At 37.4% G+C, this 25,672-nt stretch overlaps 1 protein-coding gene and 1 long non-coding RNA gene across 4 annotated transcripts in view; one reads left to right on the forward strand and one right to left on the reverse strand.

Moving 5' to 3' along the window:
• The window catches only part of brsk2a (BR serine/threonine kinase 2a), a 207,048-nt gene that overhangs the window by 175,539 nt on the left and 5,837 nt on the right, over positions 1–25,672 (forward strand). For 2 of the 3 annotated variants that reach the window (XM_082160445.1, XM_082160443.1), the window contains exons 10-19: positions 1,884–2,048; positions 2,453–2,550; positions 5,383–5,533; positions 7,183–7,251; positions 12,500–12,560; positions 15,019–15,226; positions 15,695–15,743; positions 18,545–18,668; positions 19,199–19,379; positions 21,398–21,487. In XM_082160445.1, coding sequence (XP_082016571.1) covers positions 1,884–2,048; positions 2,453–2,550; positions 5,383–5,533; positions 7,183–7,251; positions 12,500–12,560; positions 15,019–15,226; positions 15,695–15,743; positions 18,545–18,668; positions 19,199–19,379; positions 21,398–21,487 — 1,196 coding nt within the window. The remainder of the gene's footprint in view (positions 1–1,883; positions 2,049–2,452; positions 2,551–5,382; positions 5,534–7,182; positions 7,252–12,499; positions 12,561–15,018; positions 15,227–15,694; positions 15,744–18,544; positions 18,669–19,198; positions 19,380–21,397; positions 21,488–25,672) is intronic. The other variant, XM_082160444.1, reaches the window with a different exon arrangement.
• On the reverse strand, positions 1,945–12,637 carry LOC309491136. Its single transcript, XR_014202928.1, has 4 exons — positions 12,469–12,637; positions 12,203–12,337; positions 5,410–5,487; positions 1,945–2,074 (listed from the first exon to the last, which is right to left on the reverse strand). It is a non-coding gene; the product is annotated as an uncharacterized lncRNA (long non-coding RNA).

The following is a 25,672-nucleotide window of genomic DNA, read 5'->3' on the forward strand; positions in this document are numbered from 1 at the left end:
GAAGCGCATAGGGGATTTGCAAGCGCTCTCAGTGAGCGCGACGTGTATGGAGTTTGGGCCGAATGACTCGAGAGTCATACTCAAACCAAAGCACGGATATGTTCCTAAATCCCTCAATACACCGTTTAGGGCACAGGTGATCTCCCTGTCGGCCCTGCCGGTATCTGAAGAGGAAGGGGACGCAGGCTTCCTTTGCCCGGTCAGGGCGTTAAGGGCCTATGTGTCTCGCTCATCTGTTTTCAGACAGACAGAGCAGCTCTTTGTTTTGTTCAGCGGACGTTCTAAGGGACTAGCTGCGTCAAAACAGAGTCTATCCAGATGGATAGTTGATGCTATAGCGCTAGCTTACACATCCAGGGGCCTGCAATGCCCGATAGGTGTCAAAGCGCACTCCACAAGAGGCATGGCCTCGTCGTGGGCTTGGTCCAGTGGGATTGCCTTGCAAGATATCTGTATGGCGGCAGGCTGGGCCTCCCCGTCTACATTTATAAGGTTTTATAACCTCGAGGTTCCCGCTTTGCAAGCTAGGTTGCTCTCGGTTTAATTTTTCAGTATTCCCCGCCCGATGCTATCGGCTCGGGATGCTGAAACTGCTAGAGCGTTGATCACGGATCGTCTGTATACTCCTGTGGGCAGTGCGTAAGTCCCCCATATTTACCAGTCCAGGCCGAGTTCGCCCTGGCTGTGTGGAACACTTGATATAACATGCTCTTATCAGAGCTCCATATTACAGGAATGATGCTATTCTAGCCCCTCTTCCCGGATTCTCTGTGAGTCCCTTGTGATTAGGCACTGTATGAGCCCCGGGCACCTGCCCTTGGGACTTTAGTGTTATGTCTCAAGCACGCACGGCGTTTTACATTGTGTTCCCCTAGCGTAAGATATCTTACGCAAGTACGAGAGACCTCTCGTAAGAGAACGTACTCGGTTACTAACGTAACCTCGGTTCTCTCTAGAAGAGGGAACGAGTACTTGCGTATCTTGCCGTGCATGCGTCATGTTCTGATTCGCTTCAGCGATGAAAAAACTGACCAAACCAGCCTCTCTGGGCCGTATTTATAGCCCTGGCCCCACCTGATTTCGGCGGGACATGACGTAATGGGCGCGAAGCGCCCTCATTGGTTCTGACGTCATGAGGAGCCTCTATCGATAGGCTGGTGCAGTTGCCGCAGAGCAGCCAATGGGCGCGCGAGCTGTCTCGCCCATGTCTGCATGCTGCTGCAATGCGTTTTACATTATTGCAAAATTAAGGATAATTTTTGGCTTCAATATCTCGAGGAAAAGAGGTTTTCCCCTAGCGTAAGATATCTTACGCAAGTACTCGTTCCCTCTTCTAGAGAGAACCGAGGTTACGTTAGTAACCGAGTACGTTTTCCATGATAAAATAGCTTTAATTCGACCTTAGAATAACATATTTAATTGGACATGAACAAAAATTAAGACAGAAGTGACAAAATCCATGTATTTTCTCCACTGGAAATTATTTGTAAAGGTTCATTTTTATTATTTCTTGGCTGAATGATTGTCACCCACTACAAACAGTTCTGTCCCTCTTTTTCATTCACTTTCAATAAAAATAAATTGTCCAAAAATGACAATAATTGCCTTGAAAAAATCGCCTTGAGTTTTTTTGAAATCGCCCATCCTGTTGTTCCAAACCCGCATGACTTTCTTTCTTCTGTGGAACACAACAGGAGAAATCTAGCAGAATGTTCACGCAGTCCTTTCCCACACAACACATGTATATTGTTACTAGCGGCTGATGGTAGAAGGACATCTCAAACATACACAGAACTTGTGTTTGATGTGTTTGTGTCTTTGAGCTGCTGATCGTCTCAGTGTGAGAGTGTTTGATATCACTGATGGGCTTGTGCTCTCCTCAGAGGAGGGAAGAACGAACCCGAGCCGGAGCAGCCGGTCCCGCGTAAGGTGGCGATCCGCTGTATCCCTTCAGCCGAAGACATCGACCCCGACGTCCTGGAGAGCATGCACTCGCTGGGGTGCTTCCGGGACAAGAACAAGCTGATGAAGGACCTGCTATCAGACGAGTGAGTGACGCACACTGATCTCACATCTGGAGGAAAGAAAAACCCAATGTTCCTCATATGGGGGAAAAAAAAGGGATCATATTATAGACACATAAGCTTTTATAATCTTGTTGTCCACAGAAAAAATTATAAACATCTTGTTGTTTAGAATTAAAAAGGTCATATGTAAAATTAGAGGACCCAACCTTTATTATTCAATTAGGACTAATCTTTTTTATTATTTTCCTTATTTCTTATACCTTATCCTGATATTATTAGTTTTATCATTATATCTTATGGATGTATAAAGACAGTTTGTTCAATCTAGAAGGCAGAAAATTATAATTTAGCCATTTCATTTCATTTTCTAATGCGCCTATTTTCATATTTGATACATGGCTATTTCACGTCTCCTGTTTTATCAGTGAAAATCAGGAGAAGATGATCTATTTCCTTCTGTTGGATCGTAAGGAGAGATACCCCAGCCAAGAAGACCAGAACCTTCCTCCTCGCAATGATGTCGGTAAGAAATGAGCAAACAGATCTCAGATCAGACCAAAACAGAACTAATAAATGCAGACTAGTACAATTAATGTTAAGATGGAATATATATATGTAAGGGATAATGTATTGCGAGGCGGTTGTTATAGCGAATACAACCCCGACAGGCTGATCAGGACCCCGACGCGAAGCTGCTTTATTACATGGCTACCCACCACATAAATCAATAATCTGACACAAAATATTGATTTAAAAAGGAGTTTATTGATTTAAAAACAATTGTATTGCTTCCGCTAAAGAAAATAGTCAGTTCCGTCTCTACGGTTAGAATCCTGCGTCCATAGCAACGCACTGTTTTTCATGGCAACGGTGTGTTATACTTCGCAGCGGTCTGTTATGTAAGGAATAATTAACGACAGGCCGTTGAATTATTAGAAAAATAATGCACACCCGAGGTGGTAATGCGGTCACGACGCGAAGCGGAGTGGCCGTTACACCTCGGGTGTGCATTATTTTTCTAATAATTCAACGGCCTGAAGTCAATTATTCCGCTTATACTACAGTTACCACACCTCGAAACATTGTTCAGATTATGTATTTCAAGACGTTTGTAAAGTTTTTGTCATTAAAACGCTCTTGTATGTAGGACTAATTTCTTACGCATCTAATCCCATGCCTCCGTTGCTAATTCCAAAACGTCATTTTAGAGTTAGTAACGGAGGATTGAGCCACTGATAGCAGACTAATGCTGAACACACGACTAGCTGACACATTCTCTGACTGTTTTCATCGACTGCAGCAGATTTTAAACACAGACTTTGAACACAGACTGAACGCGCTGAACACGCGTTTGGGCATGATCAGTCAAAGTATCAAATTACATTCATAACCGGCCTTAAAGTGTGTTCCCGGCTTTATGCAGTTATTAATGCAGTTATTAGAGAGAGATGTTGCAATAATGAGACAGAAAAGCATGTGCGTCAATATTATTATTTATTAATTAATTCAATACGTTTGAATTAATTCGTTCATTCTTTTTTTCTTTCTATTATTGACAGATGACAGACTAGCCAAATAAATGAAACCCAAAGCCCTTTTAACAAGTAGGCCTATCAATAATTATTTATTTGTTAAATTATCTGCAATAAAAATCCGTGCTGCAGGACTATCCATTTATTTAGCCTATATTCAGTTTAATTTTCTATTGATTAGATAGGACTTTATAGTTTATTTATTCAAATTAAACTGCATGTTTCTATTGATTGTAAAGCTAGACATTGAAAATTGCAGATCAAGCGCATGGGGCGAAATGCTTTTTCTTGTTATGAATTGTATCCTATTTTCCGTTATTACAGTTGACTACGCGAAGTGATATGGAACGGTAATGCGGTCAAGACCTGCCTGGAACTACTTTAGCCGTGCGTTTCCCTGAAAATAATGCACACCTTAGAACGTTCGTCAACCAATCAGATTCAAGCATTCAACGGCCCTGTAGTATAACAAGAAATAACAGACCGCATTCTACATTAGAATTCAACCAAGCCATGTAATATATATATATATATATATATATATATATATGTATATATACACACAGGCTGTGACATAGTTAATCTGGTTTATTTCTCCTTTTTTTGGGGGGGATAGTAGAAGTTTCTCCTATTTTTTGGATAGTAGAAGTTCTGAATGGCCGGTCACTTAAAAATTTTGTAGCCAAATTGGCCGGTGATTGAAATAGTTAATTTCAAACCCTGTATATATATTTATATTTTATAGTTTATAAATAAAATTTAATATATAGATATACACTACCGTTCAAAAGTTTGGGGTCAGTAAGTTTTTTTTTTATGTTTTTAAAAGAAGTATCTTCTGCTCACCAAGGCTGCATTTATTTGATAAAAAACAATACAAAAACAGTAATATTTTGAAATATTATGACAATTTAAAATGACTGTTTTCTATTTTAATATATTTTAAACTGTAATTTATTCCTGTGATCAAAGCTGAATTTTCAGCATCATTACTCCAGTCTTCAGTGTCACATGATCCTTCAGAAATCATTCTATGATGATTTGATGCTCAAGAAACATTCATTATTATTATCAATGTTGAAAACAGTTATTTACATTTTTATTTGCAAAAATAAAATAAAATAAAAATAAAATTACATTTGATTTTTATTTACATAAAAAAACATTTATTTAAAAAAAAATTAAAAATAAAAACTAAATTTTTTTTAAAAATATAGATATTTATTTACTTGCTTTGAAAAGCTTTTAAGGAATGGTTCACCCAAAAATTAGCCCATCAAGTTCAAGTGTTACTCCTTTGGCGTAAGTAGACTTGTGTAGGCAGTCTGGCGGAAACTAGTTATTTAAGTCGATAAAGTTTTAAATATGGATATTTTTCTTACACGAACACGATGAAGCATCACTTCAGAAGGACTTTATTAACCCCCTCAGAGTCGTTTCGAGCACTTTTATAATGGATGGATGCGCTTTGATGGACTTCCAAAAAAATATACCCACTGACTCCCATTATAAAGCTTGGAAGAGCCAGGACATTTTTTAATATAACTCCGATTGTATTCGTCTGAAGAAGAATGTCATATGCACCTAGCATGGCTTCAGTGTGAGCAAATCATGGGCTAATTTTCATTTTGGGGTGAACTATCCCTTTAACAAATGCATTACTTGTAGCAGACGCTGGTGATGATTACACAATCACATGCGCTGCTGAGAGCGGCTTTACAGACCACTTCTTTATTTGAAAAATGAACACTGTGTGTGTGTGTGTGTGTGTGTGTGTGTGTGTGTGTGTGTGTGTGTGTGTGTGTGTGTGTGTGTGTGTGCAGATCCACCACGGAAGCGCGTAGACTCACCCATGCTGAACAGACACGGGAAGAGGAGGCCGGAGAGGAAGTCGATGGAGGTGTTGAGCGTTACGGATGGAGGTTCACCTGTACCGGCACGAAGAGCCATCGACATGACACAGCACGGACAGAGGTGCAGAACACACACATATACTTATATTATACTTTACATCCATCCTTCTCTATAGATGCTACTTTACGTGATGACTTCCATTGTACGTAAAACATTTATTTTTGTTCAAAAACTAAGGGATGAGTCGAAATTATGTTTTGTTAATCAACAGCATGTCATGGAAAGTTACTTTACATTACATTTAACAACATAATGTAACATAAAACATGAATGTACATAACTGATAAGACTAAAAAAAACTAAGAAGAAACAATTATTTCAGTGAAAAAACATCAATTGTGAGGCGTCATACTGAGAATTCTAGGAAAGTCAATTTAAGTTTTTTTCACTGTAAATTGTAAGATGCTCTTTTTCCATTTTCAGAAACTATATATTTAACAGTCCCATTAGATCTCACCGTTTAAGGGATAGTTCGCCCTAAAATGAAAAATTAAGACTCACCCTGGTGTTGTTCTAATGCCGTATGCCCTTCTTTTGTTTCGGGCCGCAACATTTTTAAAGGCACGTTTATAGCACATAAAAAATTCACATTCAATTCAAAATGCTATAAAAAGGGTTTTAAAAAAGAATCATAAAATAATTACAACAATAAGAATGACACTAAAAGCAAAGAACAAGACATCGATTAGAAATGGATTTCAAATGTATTAAAAGAGTAATAAAAAGAACAAAAACAGGATGCATAGATAAGATGGATGTAGCACAGTGCTCATTCAGTAAATGCACAGCTAAACAGATTAAAAAATATCCCGCTCGTGCTCGTCCATATAATGGCAGTGAGAGAGACCAGCATAAGGCATACCGCATCAGAACAACACCAGGGTGAGGAAATGATGACGAAGTTATAAGTTTAGGGTGAACTAACCCTTTAACCAGTTAACAGTTTTTTTTACAATAGCATTTGGTAGTCTTTTGCCGTTAAAATGACAATTAAAAAAACAAACAATTAGTGTCAGTAGAGCTTTAAGTGAACCAGAACATTCATTTCAATACATATTTTCAAAAAGTATATGTATAAAAAGCCTGTACTTTACTATTTGAAACATTTGATGTCTTAACTAGAGTCTGTGAGAAAGACTACAGCTTTATTTCTACCTATACTAAATTTTACACTTCAGGGTTTCTTGTGTCTTACTCAATACTTAAAACTAAATATCAAAATAGAGAGAAATCTAAAACATATATATTTTTTTTTTGGGTGGTTTTGTTTGCGCATTTGATGACGCACCGAGTGCAGGCCGTGTTTTCCAGTGAGATTCTCAACTAATTCCCACTTCAGGAATTTTTCATGACCCCTCTGGCTATTTGTCATTGCGTTGGGTTTGAGAAACACCACTGTGAGGCAAATACTGTCAGAGGTTTGAGAAATTATTCCTGTCATTCACCTTCATCCTGGATTTCACTTCATTTTTTCCTCGACTCTACCTTTCTAAACTCCATTTTTCCTGTGACGCTTCAAATTTTAGGCTTGGAAATCATTCCAAAAAGCTATCTGAAATAAAACCGAATGAGAAAAACAACTTTCGTAACCAATACCATTGAGAAAAAGCGAATACCTTCCCTGTCTTTTATTCTTTATAGCCGATTAGTTCAGTTCTTTGTTGTTTTGTTCAGAGACTCACTGTTGCTCACTTTGTCTCCCGCTGCAGTAAGAACGTGTTCAGTAAAAGCTTGGACATCTCGGATGCCAAACGCAAACCACAGAGCAAAGAGGAAAGGTACTAGCTGACCCTCTGACCTTCAGATAGTTCACAGAGCTTTAGTCATCAAAGATGCAGAGATGTTTTTCATGCTTTCCATCAAGACCCTTTTACTGACCTGCGCTGCATTAGAGCTTCCTGGCTTCTGTCTTCAGTGATAATATGCTCAAAGAATGATTTTGTAAAAACGATTTCGACACACCGTAGGCTTGGTTAGTGTTACGATCTGCGAGTTTGGAGTTTGAACAAAAAAACCTTCTGAATGACAATTAGCATATTTCTACTAAATATATAAAAAAGAGTGTAATGTGTTGTGATGGGATGGTGTGTATATATATTTTTTTTTTTTGCGTGAAGTGAGGCAATTCTTCTGTATTTGGACAAACTTTTTTTTGCAAAAAGAGTGTATTTCACGAAACGTAAGGATCAAGAATTTTTCACTTTAAGTATAAACAACTAAAAAAAACTTCCAATGTACTGAGACAAAAACATTCTGAGCTTTAATATATCATACAGTGTTGCAAGTTTATTTTAAGGATTTTTAGATATTTTAACTGTAAAACAATACAAAATCAGATAATTGTTTTGCAGTGTACCTCTACACTATTATCAGATGTTATATTATATGAAACAGGTTTTATGATCTTACACAGTGTTATTTTAGCATTGTTTATATACTATTATAGTATTTATTAATATTTTGAAATAGCTCTCATTTTCATTTAACAAATTTTGTTGTGCTTTTGTCAATGTTATAGTTTTTTTTTGTTTTTTTCTATTTCTATTTAGCTTTTATTTTTAGTTGTTGTATTAATTTTAGTTTATTAAAATTTTGTTTTAATTTATTAAATGAAAGTTTTTCATCTACTATTTATATTATATTTTATTTGAATTCAGCTTTATTTCAGTTTCTAAAACACGCGCACACATACAGTTCTGTGCAAAAGTCTTAGGCATGTTAATCATTGGTAATCATTGGTTACCCGTAAGCCAATCACATAACGTTTGGTTATGGCGTGTGTTATGCGCATGCTCAGCCGCATCTAACTTCCACTGTAAACGCATGTATGATGCAAAAACTAAACCATCGAGCGAAATACCGGAGTGAACATGGCTGTGAATGACTTTTGGAGATTATGTGAAGTAAATCTACGCATCCACGGTACAATCAGCGTCTACGTCACGGCTCTCAGCCCGCCCTCTGTTCGTTGATTGGCCCGGCTGTTTTCAGGCCGGTGGAAAACTGAAAGATAGGCTGCTATCTCAGACTGACTACAGGAGCGAAATGAAATTAGCGGAAGTAGGAAGTCTGACGTAGTCAGGCTAGTTGTCAGACTCCTTGTGCATACACAAATCTCACTGGATTATTACAATTAATGGCAAAAAGAATATTTGGAAATGTAAACTGATATTTCCTACTGACACACTACAGCAAAATATATAAATAACTGACTTAAAACCATTTATTTTTGGGGGGGGGGGGGGGGGGATTTTTGCACAGAACTGTGTGTGTGTGTGTGTGTGTGTGTGTGTGTGTGTTTTGGAAACTGAAATAAAGCTGAATTCAAATAACATTAATTTTTTATTTTTTGTAGCATATTATACAATGTTAAAGGCTAGCACCTGCTTAGCATTTCCCTTATAAATGAACTTAAATCCATTTAAATTGTAAATGTGGCAGAATACATTTTTATTTATGACATACAGTATGCAGATTAAGACTCTGTCAAGGTCCTTCCAGGAATTCTCACAGACTTCTCACAATTTCACAGAATGTATATCATGAAATGAAGTAGCTTACAGTATATATGTATATACTGTGTGTGTGTGTGTGTGTATATATATATATATATATATATATATATATATATATATATATAAACGTTCGCTATATCCAATGTCGTGCCATCTATCTTGAACCATCATCCCGCAGCCTGACCAAAAATGAACTCCACCTCTATTTATTTTCGCCTCCGCTATCTTTTTCTTCACTACCATTATTCCACGTAAACTTTGCACCCTCACCTTCCACTGTATAATAACAAAGTAGGTCTCGTTCCTCCAATTCATTTCAAAACCCAATTTCATTAAACTCTTTTCATTCCCACTCAAATGGCCTGAGGTTTCTGATGGCGGGATTGAAATGTGGAATTGACAGGAGAAGACCCGAGACTGACACATACGCCACCTGAGGATTTCACAATGATTGTGTTTCAGCCGCACACCTAAAGAAAGAAGAGACTAGCTCTGTTCTGCTGCTCACTGCATATACACTGAATACTCCTTATTTAAAAAATGATAATAATAATAATGGGAAATAGCACAAACTGTGCAACGCTAAAATTTCAAACTGGACTATGCTGTATTTTTTGGTCAATTACATTTGTCCCATGACCTCATTACACCCCTTTAATTCCAGTGGCATCTGGTTGTAGAATTTTATCGTAAAATGAAAACTGTTATTTTGCAGTGGAAGTCGAGATAAAAATGGTGAATTCTGATTCATTCGTCAAGCTTGAGATGTTCAGGGGAAGGTGTTTAAAAAAAAAAAAAATAAATAAAAAAAAAACTCTGCATCTTTACTTCTATTTGGACTAGACAATTTAGGGTGTGTTCACACTTGGCAGGTTTGGTTCGATTAAAACGAACTACAGTGTGATTGTTCTGTTAGTGTGGTGTGCGCACCAAATAAGCGGACCGAGAACCCTGTGAACTAAAGGAACTCGAACCATTTGACTGAAATATGGTCCAAAGACATCTAAACAAATTAAAAACAGGACATGATGTCACGAGATGCGACTCTAAAAAGGCCAGAATGTTCAAGCAAACCTGGTTCTTCTCGTCATTAAAGTTCGATACAAGCGTCGGAAACGCCGTCTCCTTGCAACAGATCATCGTTTGTGTGTGTGTGACGGAGGAATTCCTGGTTTGGACTTAAAAATGACAGTGTGAACACTAAGTGAACCAGGACTAAATGTGTCATTTTCTTTTTTGCTCTGGACCAAAAGAAACAAACTACAAGTGTGAACACAGTAAATCAAGCATATATTTAGATCCAGTTTTTAGCTATGATTTTAGATGGCGTTACATTACATTAGTTATAGACAACTCATCTTTAGTGTAGATATTGGGAGTCTTTTTGACATTTATTTTTTCTTCCAACTTTCTCTATCATATGGAAGCTTTATTCTGCCATGGAATAAAAAATAAAAAAGGTAATTGTGAGCTTTTATCTTACAATTCTGAAGTTTTTCCTCGCAATTGCGAGTTTATATCTCGCAATTCTGAGTTTATCACTCACAATTGCTAGCCTGGTAATACCAGACTCTGCTACTTCACTTTGCTTCGTATACAGAGTCCGGAATAGCATAATAGAGAAGTGTTTTCTCTCTCGCGGGGGGGGGGGGGGGGGGGGGCGCTTGTCTGAAGTTTAAAATCATTGGTTACCCGTAAGCCAATCACATAACGTTTGGTTATGGCGTGTGTTATGCGCATGCTCAGCCGCATCTAACTTCCACTGTAAACGCATGTATGATGCAAAAACTAAACCATCGAGCGAAATACCAAAGTGAACATGGCTGTGAATGAGTTTTGGAGATTATGTGAAGTAAATCTACACATCCACGGTACAATCAGCGTCTACGTCACGGCTCTCAGCCCGCCCTCTGTTCGTTGATTGGCCCGGCTGTTTTCAGGCCGGTGGAAAACTGAAAGATAGGCTGCTATCTCAGACTGACTACAGGAGCGAAATGAAATTAGCGGAAGTAGGAAGTCTGACGTAGTCAGGCTACACAATTGCAAGTTTATACCTCACAATTCTCTTTTCTGAGAAGAGAAGTCAGAACTGCGAGAAAAAAGTCAGAAGTGCGAAATATAAACTTGCAATTGCGAGAAAAAAAGTCAGCGTTTAAATCCCGCAATTCTGACTTTATAATTCACAATTGCAATGTATAAAAAATTTATTCACAATTTTCTTCTAAATAGTTTTTTTTTTTCATGGCGAAACAAGCTTCCACAGTATCATAATTTACCTCCTAAAAACAGCATTTTAAACTAGAAGTGATCTCAGAAACAGACTTTCTGTTGCATCATTTGTGTTTTTGTGCTGTTTATTGACTTTTAAAATGCATGAGATCAGTGTGTGTCAAAGAAAGAAGAGACTTTGAAATGTTATTTTTAAAAGCTGGATCCGTGTGATGAAGCATACGGGAAGGACTGAGGTTTTTTTTAATTGTAGGTTCATGAGAAAGAGATATGAGTTTTGATGTGGTTGATTTTGCAGTTAAAAATCATGTCATGTTAACAGTAGTCAGTTAATATCCTAATCAATTTGAGGAAATTGGATTAATATAAACAAACTGCTTCCAAAAATGATTGACTGATTCATTTAAATAATCATTTAGTTGTGTTCCTGGAGCTCATTTTATGTCTTTTAGTGATGATTTATCTGTAAACAAAGATTTTAATGCTGTGACTGCCAGGCGATTAGTCACCACATAATGCCATTCACATCTAAATATAGGTTTCGCATTTTATTCGTTTCATACGCTGTTCTGCGTATATCAATACGTCACATGCTGGATGTCTCCACTCACCCCTTTATAACTCTAGATTAAAATAACTATGTTTAGCATCAGCAGGATTCATAGCCATCACTCCCTCTAAACACCCACACATGAGAGAGATGCCTCTCAGAGGGTCTCAGCCTAGACTAGTGTTTTAAATATAAACACCAATTTTATCATTTGTCTAAAAGAGATAACTACTAACTAAAAACTAATATATAGTTTTTGGTGATCTTTTTCTCTAATTATTATTATATATGTTCATTGGGGTTCACTTCTAATGCTAATAAAGAAAAACTATTATTATCATAGATAATATTAAAACAACCCTCTGTCCAGAATGATCCGGCTCCTTTAAAGGATTAGTTCACTTCAGAATGAAAATTTCCTGATAATTTACTCACTCCCACATCATCCAAGATGTTCATGTCTTACTTTCTTCAGTCGAAAAGAAATTAAGGTTTTTGAGGAAAACATTCCAGAATTTTTCTCCATATAGTGGACTTCAATGGGGTCCAACGGTTTGAAGGTCCAAATTGCTGTTTAAAAAAAAGTTATAGTAAACTGTTAGACTTATAAAGCTTAAATTGCTTGATATCTGGGAATAAGGTAAATGTTCCCCCTTTATAATAGTACATCAGCACTGTTCTCACTTCCTGTCCCTTCTCACCGTGTGTGTTTTCTGGTGTGTGTCCACACAGGTCCCGGTCCATCAGCGGGGCGTCCTCTGGTCTCTCCACCAGTCCTCTCAGCAGCCCACGGGTGAGTAAGCTCCGCCCCCGGCACACCTGCTCCTGTCTGTCCACCAATCAGCACGCAGCTGCTCAGTCACCTTCATGGCAACCATCACACACTCCGTTACACTGCACATACAACACGACTGTGAGTGGTGGCGTTGTATTGATTTCTAGAAAAAAACGAATTTGGATTATTTTCTTGGCTGTGACATTTTAAATTTGGACTATACATATATGGCAGATGATAGTAATAAGCAAAGTGCTCTTGACACAAACTCTTTAGGATGTTAGTAGGTGAGTGTTTTGGTGACAATTTAGTGTTTTTTATTGGGATGTAGTTTTTTTTTTTTTTTTTTTTTTTAAGCCCTTATCCAACTGGAAAACTCAAGAAAATGAACTGGTCGTAAAGTGTAGGATGCCTGGAAATAGCATTCTGGCCTCTAGCAAGCAAAGTAAACAAGAAAGGGAAGAACGCAAGAGTGAGTCGTAGAGGAAAGCAGTTTTTGTTTCATGGAGATATATTCTTTCATCCTATCTGCTGGAAATCCAGCTCAGGGAAGGCTGTAGAAAATCCCACTCCTCTGATTAGCACAGAAGCTCTTGGCTAAACTTTTCCAGTTGACTTGTTTAAGACAGCTCACAGATTACAGAGGCCTTGCCCTAAAGCTCAGCAACGTATAGAACAGTTTCCAAGTGGAAATTGATTTAGAAGTTCACTCTAAACCTGTATGTCACATGAAAAGTGAGGATTTTAAAGACATTATTTTCATGTTTGACATAAATTAGGTTAATGTAATACTTGTGAATTAGTTTGCTTTGATTACTTTGCTGGATTCCAACTGTGAAGAGACAAAAGTGCTTGAAATATTTCTGCAACTTTTGTGTTTTGTGTTTTGAGATTTGAGATTTGAGACATTCATATTCAGATGCTCAGGTGCTTTAAAGGTTCATGAATGATTCAGAATGTGGACGCAGTCCGGCCTTGCATTTTCTTTGACGTTAGTTTGTTAGCAGATGATTCTGAGTTCAAAAACATATTGGTCAATGACATGACTCATCATTTGCCCTATATATTAATTTATTTAAAAATACATTGAAATGTAATTCATAAATACAGTGACTTAAATACACCCCTACTATGATGAATCTCTATTTTTGGACAAAGTCAAAAATGGCGGGGTGATACAACTGTCCTTATATAATAATGAAAGAGAAATTATCTTCTATTCTAAGATTACCATATAATCTAATAATATTTTAACAAAACTGCAGAAAACTGCGGAAACCTACAACAGGAAATTATATCATAGAAAGGTCGCCAGGTTGCACATGTGTATGGATATGGTATGTTATTACTTCTTGCTTAATGGCTACACCACATGTAATTTTTGGGGTTATTAAATTTAAATCTTTGTTGAAAATGGTATAAAAGTTTTTCGAAACCATATGAATCTAACATAATGAGTACATTTCTATAAGAACTTGGCACGTTTTAAACTGAACTTCGATTTTTTCTTTTCTTTATCATGGATGTTTTTATATATCGTTCACCCAGATACTGCAAATTACGTTGTCCACACCTCTCATACATGATTTCATGTTTGATGTCCAAGTTGCTCATTTCATGGAAGAAATTTTGCTGTTTAATCCCTTTTTATTTTCCCATTGGCATCTTTCTTTTGTGTGCCTGAAAAGACTCTTGATTTGCTCTTCACAATGGTCTTGTTGCATCTTTAGCTCTCCGGTCTTGGCTAACTGCATGATTCTTTTGTTTCTTCTGCATCACCACGAATCCTTTTTCTCCCTAAATGATTCCTTCCCTTTTTGTGTGTTTTACCCTGGCTGCTTTGTGACTCGTGCCTTAATATCTCGATGTGTTCTGCTCTGGTTCTCGACTTCCCCTAAAGCCCGTCCGAAAGTTCTGTGTCCCGCCTAAGTCCACTGAGCTGCTCTTGTCCCCCAGTTCTAGTATCACTGACTCCCTAAAACCAAACTTCGATCAAAGCGGGGCAAAACTCCCAACTTCTAACTCCCTAAAACCAAACTCAGAACAAAGCGGGGCAAAACCCCCAACGTCTAACTCCTTAAAACCAAACTCAGAACAAAGCGGGGCAAACCCCCCAACGTCTAACTCCCTAACACCAAACTCTGTATCTGAGTTTCTCTTGCCCTACCCAAAGACCCAAACTCTTCCAGCCAAACCCAAAGACAAACCCTTACAGTCCGCCCGATCAAACCCTTTACCTGAAACCGAGCCTGAACCCATTTTAACAGCCAAGTCAGAACCTTCGACTCCGTGTCAGCCTCAAGCTCCCTGTTTTCCGGGCACCCCACTGGTGCGACGGGCGACCCCCGCCTCCATCACTCCCCCTACGCTCTCAGTCCCTTTTAGGCCTGTTGTCCCTCTTTCCCCCATCCGTCTACACCACTTCCACCCTGTGCCCGGCTCTGACCACACCACCAAATCTATCCCTACCATACAGGTGACCCCCCACCCCTCTCCAAGGGGCAGCCCTATCCCTACCCCCAAAGGAACGCCCGTGCACACGCCTAAGGACAGCCCAGCGGGAACGCCGACCCCTACGCCACCCCCCAGCCCCTCCATCGGGGGAATGCCATGGAAGACTCGCCTCAACTCCATCAGGAACAGCTTCCTGGGCTCGCCACGCTTTCACCGCAGGAAACTGCAAGGTATCGTGAGAAATTGGTGGATATAGTCAACAATCTACAATTCATCCATCCATCTATCCATTCTCCTAACCACTTGTCCTATGTAGGGTCACGGGTCATTATAGACCTAAAATAAAGCTCCTCCAGATTGACTGGATTTGTTTAATGCTTGTTGTGGCTAAATTGTCTCATTTACATATACTGACTGTAAAACTAATAATAAGCCTGCTTCCATGGTTACCACCTCACTTTGTTTCAGTAGCATCAGTTTGCATTTCTAAATACCTTTTACTGCATATGACCTATTAATGATCCAGTTTTATTGTTGGCATAAATTTTAAGCCTGTGATAAATACTCCGTTGCATGCAACTCAACAGGCTCTAATTATGGATGCCCTACATAGTGAGATGTTGAATTAGTTAAAGAACTATTTGAAAGTCATACGACCTTGATGAATGACAAAAACATCTTTGCTTTATTCTGAACAGTTCCCACTCAAGAGGAAATGTCCAGCCTCACGCCAGAGTCTTCCCCAGAGTGAGTACACATCTTTTTATATTGTCATGGATTTTCCTTTGACTTTTTATCAAGCTATTGAATAAAAAGCTATTAATTGAATTGTATATATACAGTATATATATATATATATATATATATATATATGCCTGACCAAAAAAAAAAAAAAAAACTGTTTGGCTTTAAATGGGCAAATGCTTAAAAGTCTATGATTGGATCATTATTTCAGTGATTATTCTGTTTCTAGCTTGTTATATGTTTGGCATCAGTTCTTCTAACCCTAATTGATGGAGTGTGTAGCTTTTCATTTCTTAAATAACCGTGTAGGAAGACACATCATGGCCATATTCCAGGATGACAATGTCAAGATTCATCAGGATCAATTTGTGAAAGAATGGTTGGGAGGAGCATGAAGAATCATGAATCGGCTCTTCTGAGTCCAGACCTTAAATTCATTGAAAATCTTTGGGATGTGCTGGAGGAGACTTTACAGAGTGCTGGACTCTTTTGGATTGTCAATACAAGATCTTAAACAAAAATTGATGCACTTCTTGATGGAAATAACATCACAACATTTATTTCCATCAAGAGGTGCATACATTTTTTCATCAAGATCTTGTAACTAATGTTAACAAATACAACTTTTGAGTTGAATAATGTATAGTAAATGTTGATAATAACATTTACTATGATTAATAAATGCTGTAGAAGGATCGTTCATTCTTTGTTCGTGTGTGTGTGTGTGTGTGTGTGTGTATATATATATATATATATATCTCTTCTAAAATTATCATTTTTATTAAGCTTGTATATTTAAGTTCAGTAATTTCACTTAAATGGCTATGAAAATTACCTATTAATTGTCATTTAAGTGAAATTACTGAACTTAAATATACGAGCTTGATAAAAATGATCATTCTAGAAGAAAATTTCAGATGGCACTTAGAGGCTTTTGCATCTGAACTCTTCTTATATATATCTTATATGGACATTTGGTTTCCATGAACATGCAATAGTGCTTTTCCAGCTTACCATTAAGTCAGTTTTGTGCTGGAAACACCTCAAAATACAGCCGGCAAGAAACCTCCTCTGAAAAAGACGAATTGTAGACCTTGAACAATACTCACCCAACAACAGTGTTGATGTAAAACCCCCTTAGCACTTCAGAAATCATTGTGAGTTATGTTTGCCTCTGTTAAACCATTTAGTGTTTTTTCCTCTCTAATGGAAGCTCTGTCATATCTTTCTCCCACCGAGGGTCTCAGCACACGGCAGACAGCAGTCACAAACTCTCTCCCCCACGGAGTGATGCCTCATCCTCTTTTGTTTTCTATTTTGTCTTCCATAACTTATCCGCCTCTCTCTCGCTCTCCGCGCCAGCTGGATAAGCCGCAGCACTCTCTGCTTTCTTTTGTCATCCTCTGCCATAAATCAGTTTCTGGAAGCTAAGTTGTGAGCGACTGTGCTTTGTTGATACACAACACTGGCGGACTGAAGCCTTTTAGAGCTAGAATAATGTTTAGACAGACAGTTATTCCTTTATATGCTAAAACAAGACCAAATTACAGCTGCTAGTTTAAACACCAGGAGTTTTGGTTGATTTTCCATCAACAGAGATGATTTCATTCTCGGAGAACTACTGCAGCAAAATTGCAACAGTTGTTTAACAATGCTTTCTCTAAATATGGGTTACAAATGCATATAACGGCAGCTTAGACTCTGAAATGTATCATAGAAATATGCAGGAATATTTTTTGGATTTATGTATTTAAATACCCTAGCACTGCTAAGTCAGCATGGCCACTGACACAAAATATCAATAAACATTTCTTAATATTATCAATGTTTAAAACAAATTCAGGAATAATTTTGAGTAAACTGATATTCCTGATTTTTTTTTCAGTAATCTATGATGAACAGAGAGGTTAAAAGAACAGCATTTATAAAACAAATAAAAATAAAAACTTTTGTAACATAATAAATGTCTTTACTGTCGCTTTTAATCAATGTAATGCCTCCAATGTTTTATATATATATATATATATATATATATATATAGACATTTTATTCAAATGTATAAATATACATTTGCACAAATTTACAGTTAAGTATATTTTTGTTCACATTTACATTTTTAGTGATAGAAACATAGCAACATTCCAAAGATATTTAAACCTGTACAAAATCTTTTATGAATTGCAACAGTTAATGGGTGTTAATGGTAAACAATATATATTCCATTCATTAAATCAAAGATAAATACTCCGAGCTATTTTTTTTTTTAGCTAAATGAAACTCAAAGGGCTGCTCTGAGAAGAACGCACTAAAGTTGCAGCATTATCTGACTGAGAAATACTTTATAGAGATCATAGCAACTTGTACGCCACTAAATACGTGAGCCAATTTTACAAGTCTTCTTAAATTTATAGCACAAAAAATGATGCATTCATATTTTGGCCTTTATAACAATTGACTTCCTAAAATGCATTTTAGGAGCAAAACACCAACCAGGGTGAATATGTACAAGCATTTTTTTTTTTAGCTGTGCGACAAGAGCATCTTATAGATTTTTGTACGACTTCATAAAATTTTTCTCACAGCCATCAATATAACCTCATGCAAAGTTCATCATGTAAATTCATGGTGGATGCTCTGCGGTGTGCCGATCTTTCATGGAGTCCCTTTTATAAATTATTCAATATCAATTTATTTTGCATAAGCGCCATAGGATCTGTCTTATTCTGAGCTCTGATATGGACTGATCTTGTATCCCCTGAAGACTTCATAAAAAGCTCATGTTTTGTATTTCTCTCACCCTGCAGACTTGCCAAAAAATCTTGGTTTGGTAACTTCATCAACCTAGAGAAAGAAGAACAGATCTTCGTGGTTATTAGGGACAAGCCACTGAGCTCTATAAAAGCCGACATCGTCCACGCCTTTCTCTCGGTAAGCAATCTGTTTTGCATGGCTCCAATCCCGTTTAATTCCAATGTTGGGAACGACAGCTATGAATATTTGAATATATGCTTCTACGTTCCCTCTATCAGATCGAAAGACTTTCCTCGTCGCAGCAGTTTTGATAGGCTTGGCCGGAAGCCTGTGTTTTTACGTTTGCAAACACCTTTCTGATTTGTGTTTCATTTCTGTAAAATGCTAGTGTGTGATGTTTCCATCCTTCCCTGTGGCTGCCTCTTTCATTAGAGGTCAATGGAAAATCAACGCAGGGCATGAATCATTAGCATATAGATGTTGTGCCTCGAGAGGTTTGTGGAAAGGGGAAAGGAGTTTAGTGTGTCATTTAGACCGGCAAGTGGTTTAAATGTCTGTTTAAAAAACTTGCTTGTCATGGTTAGTGATGTTTTCCTCACCTGCGGCTACACGAAAGTTATAAATAGCCAGAAGTTTCCATAGAGGCTCCTCGTAGGTGCTTCCAAATATGTAAGAGCTAATCGAGCTTTTCCTTTCTCCTCCCTCAGATACCCAGCCTCAGTCACAGCGTCGTCTCGCAGACGAGTTTTCGGGCCGAATACAAATCCACAGCCGGTCCCACCGTCTTCCAAAAGCCTGTTAAGTTTCAGGTTGACATCACGTACACCGAGAGCACCGTGACCACCAAGGAGAACGGCATCTATTCAGTCACCTTTACTCTGCTCTCAGGTAAACACACGCAACCGCAATCAACATCATCAATCATTAAGCTCTTAGATCGCGAGTGTAGCTAGAAAACACGAAAATAGCTGTGGGAAAAAGTGAAAAAGGTGAATTATTTTTACTTTTTAGAATCTTATTTGGGATAATCACATTCAATTTGCAACCGTATTTTTAAAAGGAAAACAATCCCTGGTAGAGCACAGATTTGGTCAATTTGGCAGTACAGTTGGATGATAAAAGCTAAAAAATATATATATCTTGAAATTTTTTCCGCCTTTTGAGGATCAGTATGCATCTCGATATTGATCTATTTGCTCTGAAATAGCTTATTTAAGGTATTTTTTCAGTCATATTTAGCCATAATTTTGACCGAAAAGCCTTTGGTGCCAAATAGATTCAAAACGTTTCATTTAAAAGGTTATAAATATAAATATAAATATATACATTTCTATTCAACAATACATTGTTACTATACAAGAAGGTTAAATTCTGTTTATTACTTAAACATTTTAATACATGAAAAATGCCACGGGGGAATATGTTTGAGTGATAACAGCCATCAGATGGGATCATGAAACAACTCGTGAATTTTGTTGAAGGGATTACTTTAAAAATAAAATTCACTTAGAAATTGCTAATGAATGTTATAATTACAAAGAAACGGCAACACGTTGGATTTAATGTGAAGTTTTGAAGTAGAAAGACGTGAATAGTATTTTCTTGTAAAGAATTTTACAGCGTAGTTTAATGACATTGGGTCTCATTCACCAATAATAATTAGGAGAACTTTTAACTAATCCACAACAATTTGTTCTTAATCTTGTTCTAATGGCAATATATTTGGAGTATTCTAAATGAGTGTCAGTCATTTGCATAAAACAAACCTTTCCTGTAGCTCAAACAGTAGAGCGTTGGTGCTTGCAACGCCAAGGTCATGGGTTCGATTTCCAGGGAAAGCAAGAATAAAAGTGTCTGCCAAATGCATAAATGTAAATGTAAACCTAAACCATCTCAATGTAAGGGCCATATATTAGGCTTAGCAAACATATGATGCATATATATATATATATATAATGTAATTGAGAACACATTTATGATGTAGATCAATTATGATTTGTTTGTGAAAACATTTGTTTGATTTCACGCACAAATTGGTGCATACGCATGGTTAGTGAATGAGACCGATTGTCTTGAGGAAACTTAAAGTTAGAGATGTATTTTTGTATCACCAGCAAAATCATTGCAAATATATTGTGAATATTTAATGTAAAGCCCATTCCTGACAGTGTACACTTAGTCTTGGCTAACTTAGACGAAAGATCTGAAAAAAAAAAAACATACATTTACACTACATAGACCCTCCCCTCGAAGAAATCAGGACAGATGTGGACAAAAGAGACGAATTAAAACACCAGGTTTAAACAGGATTGTGTCTCCCTCGTCTACTTGTGATCAGATTGACCAAAACTCATCTTAATACCGGGTGTAAATAGGGCCAATGTGACCTAGCACCTTTAGAAACATTTCCATTTAATTCTCAGATTGAGCCAAATAACCTCTTACACACACCAATTATAACATCAGTATATTGCAGAAGTTGGAATAACAACTAAGATAAATAGAACACCTAAAAATATGTTGTAGAAGTATTGGCTAATACATCATTCTCTTTTACTTTCTTCCATTAATATTCATTATGTCTCCACATGATAGCGTCAATAGCAGCTCTTTCTTCTGCAGTGTGTGGCCCATGTTGTTGTCCACCTAGCTGAGATAAGAAGGACCGCAAGTTACAGTAAAGTAGTTTTACAATAAATTCCTGTCAGATTCCTGAAAAGCTTCAAGGGCTCATGATCCTAATTTAGATTTTTCTGTCTGTGGATAATTTCTCTTTTTTCTATGGTGCAAACATGACTTGAATGAGTAGTCAACTAATCCGTCTTAAGGAAACACCGCCCCAACCAGTTTCAACAAGAAAATGTCAACAGACTCTTTTCTTTTTTACCTGTTACACTTTATTGTAGGTCCAAGTCGGCGCTTTAAGCGGGTGGTAGAGACGATTCAGGCGCAATTGTTAAGCACACAAGACCAGCCGGGGGTCCAACAGCTGTCTGGTGAGTATAAATCCCCTGTCCCTTCCCCCGCCCCGCCCGAGCCCCATGTTCCCTTTCATATGCCTCTCCTTCATCACGCATGTCCCCGCACCCCTCGACCACAGCACACCGCAGCACAGCATCACAGTATTCTCCACATGATCCCACCCTAAAGCAAACCCTGCAGGCGCTAGAAGAGATGGGGAGTTTTCCAGTTCTTGGTGATTCCCTTCGGCCACACCGATGCTCCCATTTCTTAGGCGGCATTAGCGGTAGCATTCCCTGACAGTTCTCCAAACCTGGGCACCTCAGCTTCATGATTTCTAGCTTTGGGGGACTGTGTCCTTGTTGGGTGATAGATTTGGGCTGGTAATATAAAGGTTTCTTGTACAGTTTCAGGTCGGTATAACCCAAAAACGGAAGTCTTGCTTTGTCCCCATCAGTTTTATCCGACAGCTATTGTGCTAACCCAAACAGAACACATAAGACACAAATTAGGTACATTACAATTAAAATATCAAGTTTTGGGACAATATTTTTCTTCTAATACCTCAAACTGTTCAGAGTTTCAAGGATGAACAGCTGATTATGTGGTTCGTCAGAGGAGAAAAGAGAAGAAAGCCACTTTTTTCATCCTATTCTTCGTTTTCCCTGTGTACGTCCTCTCTTCTTGACACATGATGATATTTGGGGTGTCCCAACCATCTCCCTGATAACAGCTCCACCTACTGGTCTGGTAGATGAACAACAACATCTTATAGACAAAACCAATACATATAACCCAACTTTTTAGGTTTTATCAAATGAACACCAACACAGATGTTCTAGTATTGGAACAATATTATTTGTACTCCAAAGATATTTAGTTGCTGTATATTTAGCAACTTTGATACTTTTCCTGTTATTTGTTCTAAAAGTCAAGTCACCTTTAAGCAGCTTTACAGTGATCAGAGGAAAATAAAGCGTCACAGTCCATCTTAAGTACACTGCAAGAAATGCTTTTCTTACTTAGTATTTTTATCTTGTTTTTAGTCCAAATATCTAAAAATTCTTAAATCGATGCACTTACTAGATGATTAAATGCCATAAATATGATGTCTTGTTTTCTGGGTAAATAAATCAAAATTAAGTGAATTGTTGCCTAGAAAAAGCAAAAATATCTGCCAATCGGGTGAGAAAAAATTATCTTAATTCAAACAGAAACACAATTATTTTTCTTACCCCATTGGCAGATAATTTAGCTTGTTTCAAGCAAAAACTCACTTAATCTAGATTTTTTTCCCCCCCAGAAAACAAGATATAATATGTATATATATATACTTATAACTTTTATAATAAGTTTCTCATGTTAACCAAGGCTGCATTTATTTGATCAAAAACATAGGGGAAAAAACAGTAATATTATAATTTAAAATAATTGTTTTCTATTTTAATATTTTTGAAATCTAATTTAATCCTGTGACGATCCTTCAGAAGATGCTGATCTAAAAATGCTAAATATTTAAGCATTTTTTGCTAATGGTATTTTGGACCCCACTGTATGTACACATATTAGTTATAACTTCTACCTATCATTAAGTAGTATATCATAACAAGAGGGTGGAGCAGTCATCAACAGTGTTTGTTACTGCCACTTTGGGGAGATTTCAGGTAGTGTTGGGCAACAGGAAGACATTCCAGACCATCTCAAGAGAGTAGATCTTCCCTTTTTCTCCTCCTGTCGTCCTTCTCTGTTCCCTTTCACTGTCTATCTCTCTTTCTCCTTCCCTTTCGCGCAGACATGTCACATTCATTGCTCTTCATGTCTCCTTCAGCGCTGTATGACTCACTGTGGTTTGAACGCACTACAGCACTCCACAGATGAATGGCACATACTCACTGCAGTCAGATTGCACGTACCGGTCCAAAAATAAACATTAATAAATAAACTAAAATCACTGATTTAATTATGTTATTTTGTGGAGGAGGTTGTGGTTTTCTGTGTGTATAACTAACCTCCTAATGTTCTTTAGTTTCATAAAACTATTTTTATTCCAAACAAGCATAATCATCCACACAAACTTGTCTAATAACCTCTCAACCGAAGTCTTCTCGCCCCTAATGTGGTCTAGATGAAGACATCAGGCCCCATGCTTGTTAATGGGAAATTGCTCATTTGCTTCACTTGGGCATGATGAAGAGCACACACAGCAAATTTAATGTGCTAATGCGCTGATCCGATTTATAAACCCAAAAACAAAAAGATTTAGGGAATTTTCAACTTTTTTTAAGGCTGCTCTTATTTGCAAAAGTTTTGTTCGGTGTCAACACACGTTTCTCTCTCACACATGTATCCAGAGAACTCTCAGTGCGCTGCAAAAACTGGTAAAGTCGCAAAGTCAAAGTGTGGTAAGACTCTTACGGCTTGTGTGTTAAATACACCAAATTGTACCACAATTACAGTGGACAAAAAGAGTATTGAGACACTTAACACTTAAAAATGTGTGAATGTCTTTGCATTAGCTAACAAATCAATCCAATTTGGCATTTACAAAAAAAAAGGGTTTTTTTTGTGAAATGTTTTGCTTGAAAAGCATGCTTGTGCTATCATTCTTTAAAATACAGCCACTTGCTTTCATATTGTGTTATCTAATACAGTGGTTCAACACAATATTCAAAGAGATATTTCCATTATGCTGTAATTATGACAAAACAGAAACTGTTTTTATTAACAGAAACTGTGAGTAGTGTGTAGGGGGAGGAAAGAGGTATGATCACAGTTTAAATCTCGATTTCATATGTTTTTTGTTTTTTTATTCGAATTTTAATGTAGATTATCAAAACACAGCTTTTTATTATGTTAATATATTAATAACAATTTATTCATTTAAATACTTTTAAGTCATCCTGCAGTTTGCCGAGGCCTCCTGGCTGAGAACCATCGGTTTAATACAATGACATTCAGACAGTTTAAGTAAGACTTAAAGGGTAGTTCACTCTCAACAATTAAGATTAAGTCACCAATATATGTTTCCATCCAAAGTTGCGAACGTATGCACAAAATCATCACTACCTGGGAAATTGGTGCAAAATTGACTAAATTTGCTGCAATCAGGGAAGCCACTGTGGCTCTTTTTTCCTCCATTATAAATGACATAAATGCTTAGACGAAACACAATAAACACTGCCCTGTTATCTTGCGTTCGGATGTTGGTTTTTGGGAACGCAATTGCTTGAGACGCTTCTGGGAGGTCCTTTTATCACATCATTCTGATGACAGACTTTGGCTCAGGCATTTCAGAATGATCAAACCAACATTTGAGATGCTGTGCACTGGTTAGTCCATTTATACAATCTTTTTATAATCCATACAATCCATTTATACACTGTTGAGGCAAAGTCACGTGAGTTATTTCTTGAGCATCGAGGAATTTATTTGGTAAATGTTTTTCCATTGTGGTTTATGCATGTGACTTCTTATCGGGGAAAAAATGGTTCTCCTCAATTAAAGGTTTTTTTTGCGCATCTTGGCGTTTCCATTCAGCATTAAAAATTCCATAAAAAAATACAATATCCCAAAATGCGTATAAAAATCGGTGGATGGAAACATAGCTATTTACTACCATCATATAATTTCAAAGCTGCATGACTTTCTTTTTTCTGCAGACATGATGGCGAGTAAATGAGGACAGAATTTTCGTGTTTGGGTGAACTATCCCTTTAAGTATCCAACAGGTTTTTGGGGCCACTGAATTACTTTATTACGCACACTGCATTTTTCCTTATATAAATCACAACACTTGTTATCATGCATGCCATGTATTACATAAAATTTAAAGTGCACCCAGCCATAATAAATACCCTTTCACATGTAACGTGATTGAATCAGTAAGTGCAACACAATTTTACTTTGATTTCTTTAAGTTTTGTGTGCACTAAAACACTAAGATGTGCACAACAGAAACTGGCGGTCACAGTACATAAGTGTGTGTGGCTTACAAACCTGGTCTTAGTTTCTTGGCTATGTGCTCCAAACAGACGAGGCTATACATATGTACACCAGAGGCTCTGATAATGTTCAAATGAACCCTACACCACTGACGGTGTGCCAGTTTGTGTAATTATGGTTGCATGTGTAGTCATGAGTTTGGAAGAATCTGAAGTCAAGTACAAAGGGGGTTTTCTAATGCAGTCAGAGATGGCTGTAGGCTAGTCTGAGCCTCAGAT

The sequence above is a fragment of the Leuciscus leuciscus genome (assembly GCF_965113295.1).
Source record: "Leuciscus leuciscus genome assembly, chromosome: 25".
Taxonomy (NCBI): domain Eukaryota; kingdom Metazoa; phylum Chordata; class Actinopteri; order Cypriniformes; family Leuciscidae; genus Leuciscus; species Leuciscus leuciscus.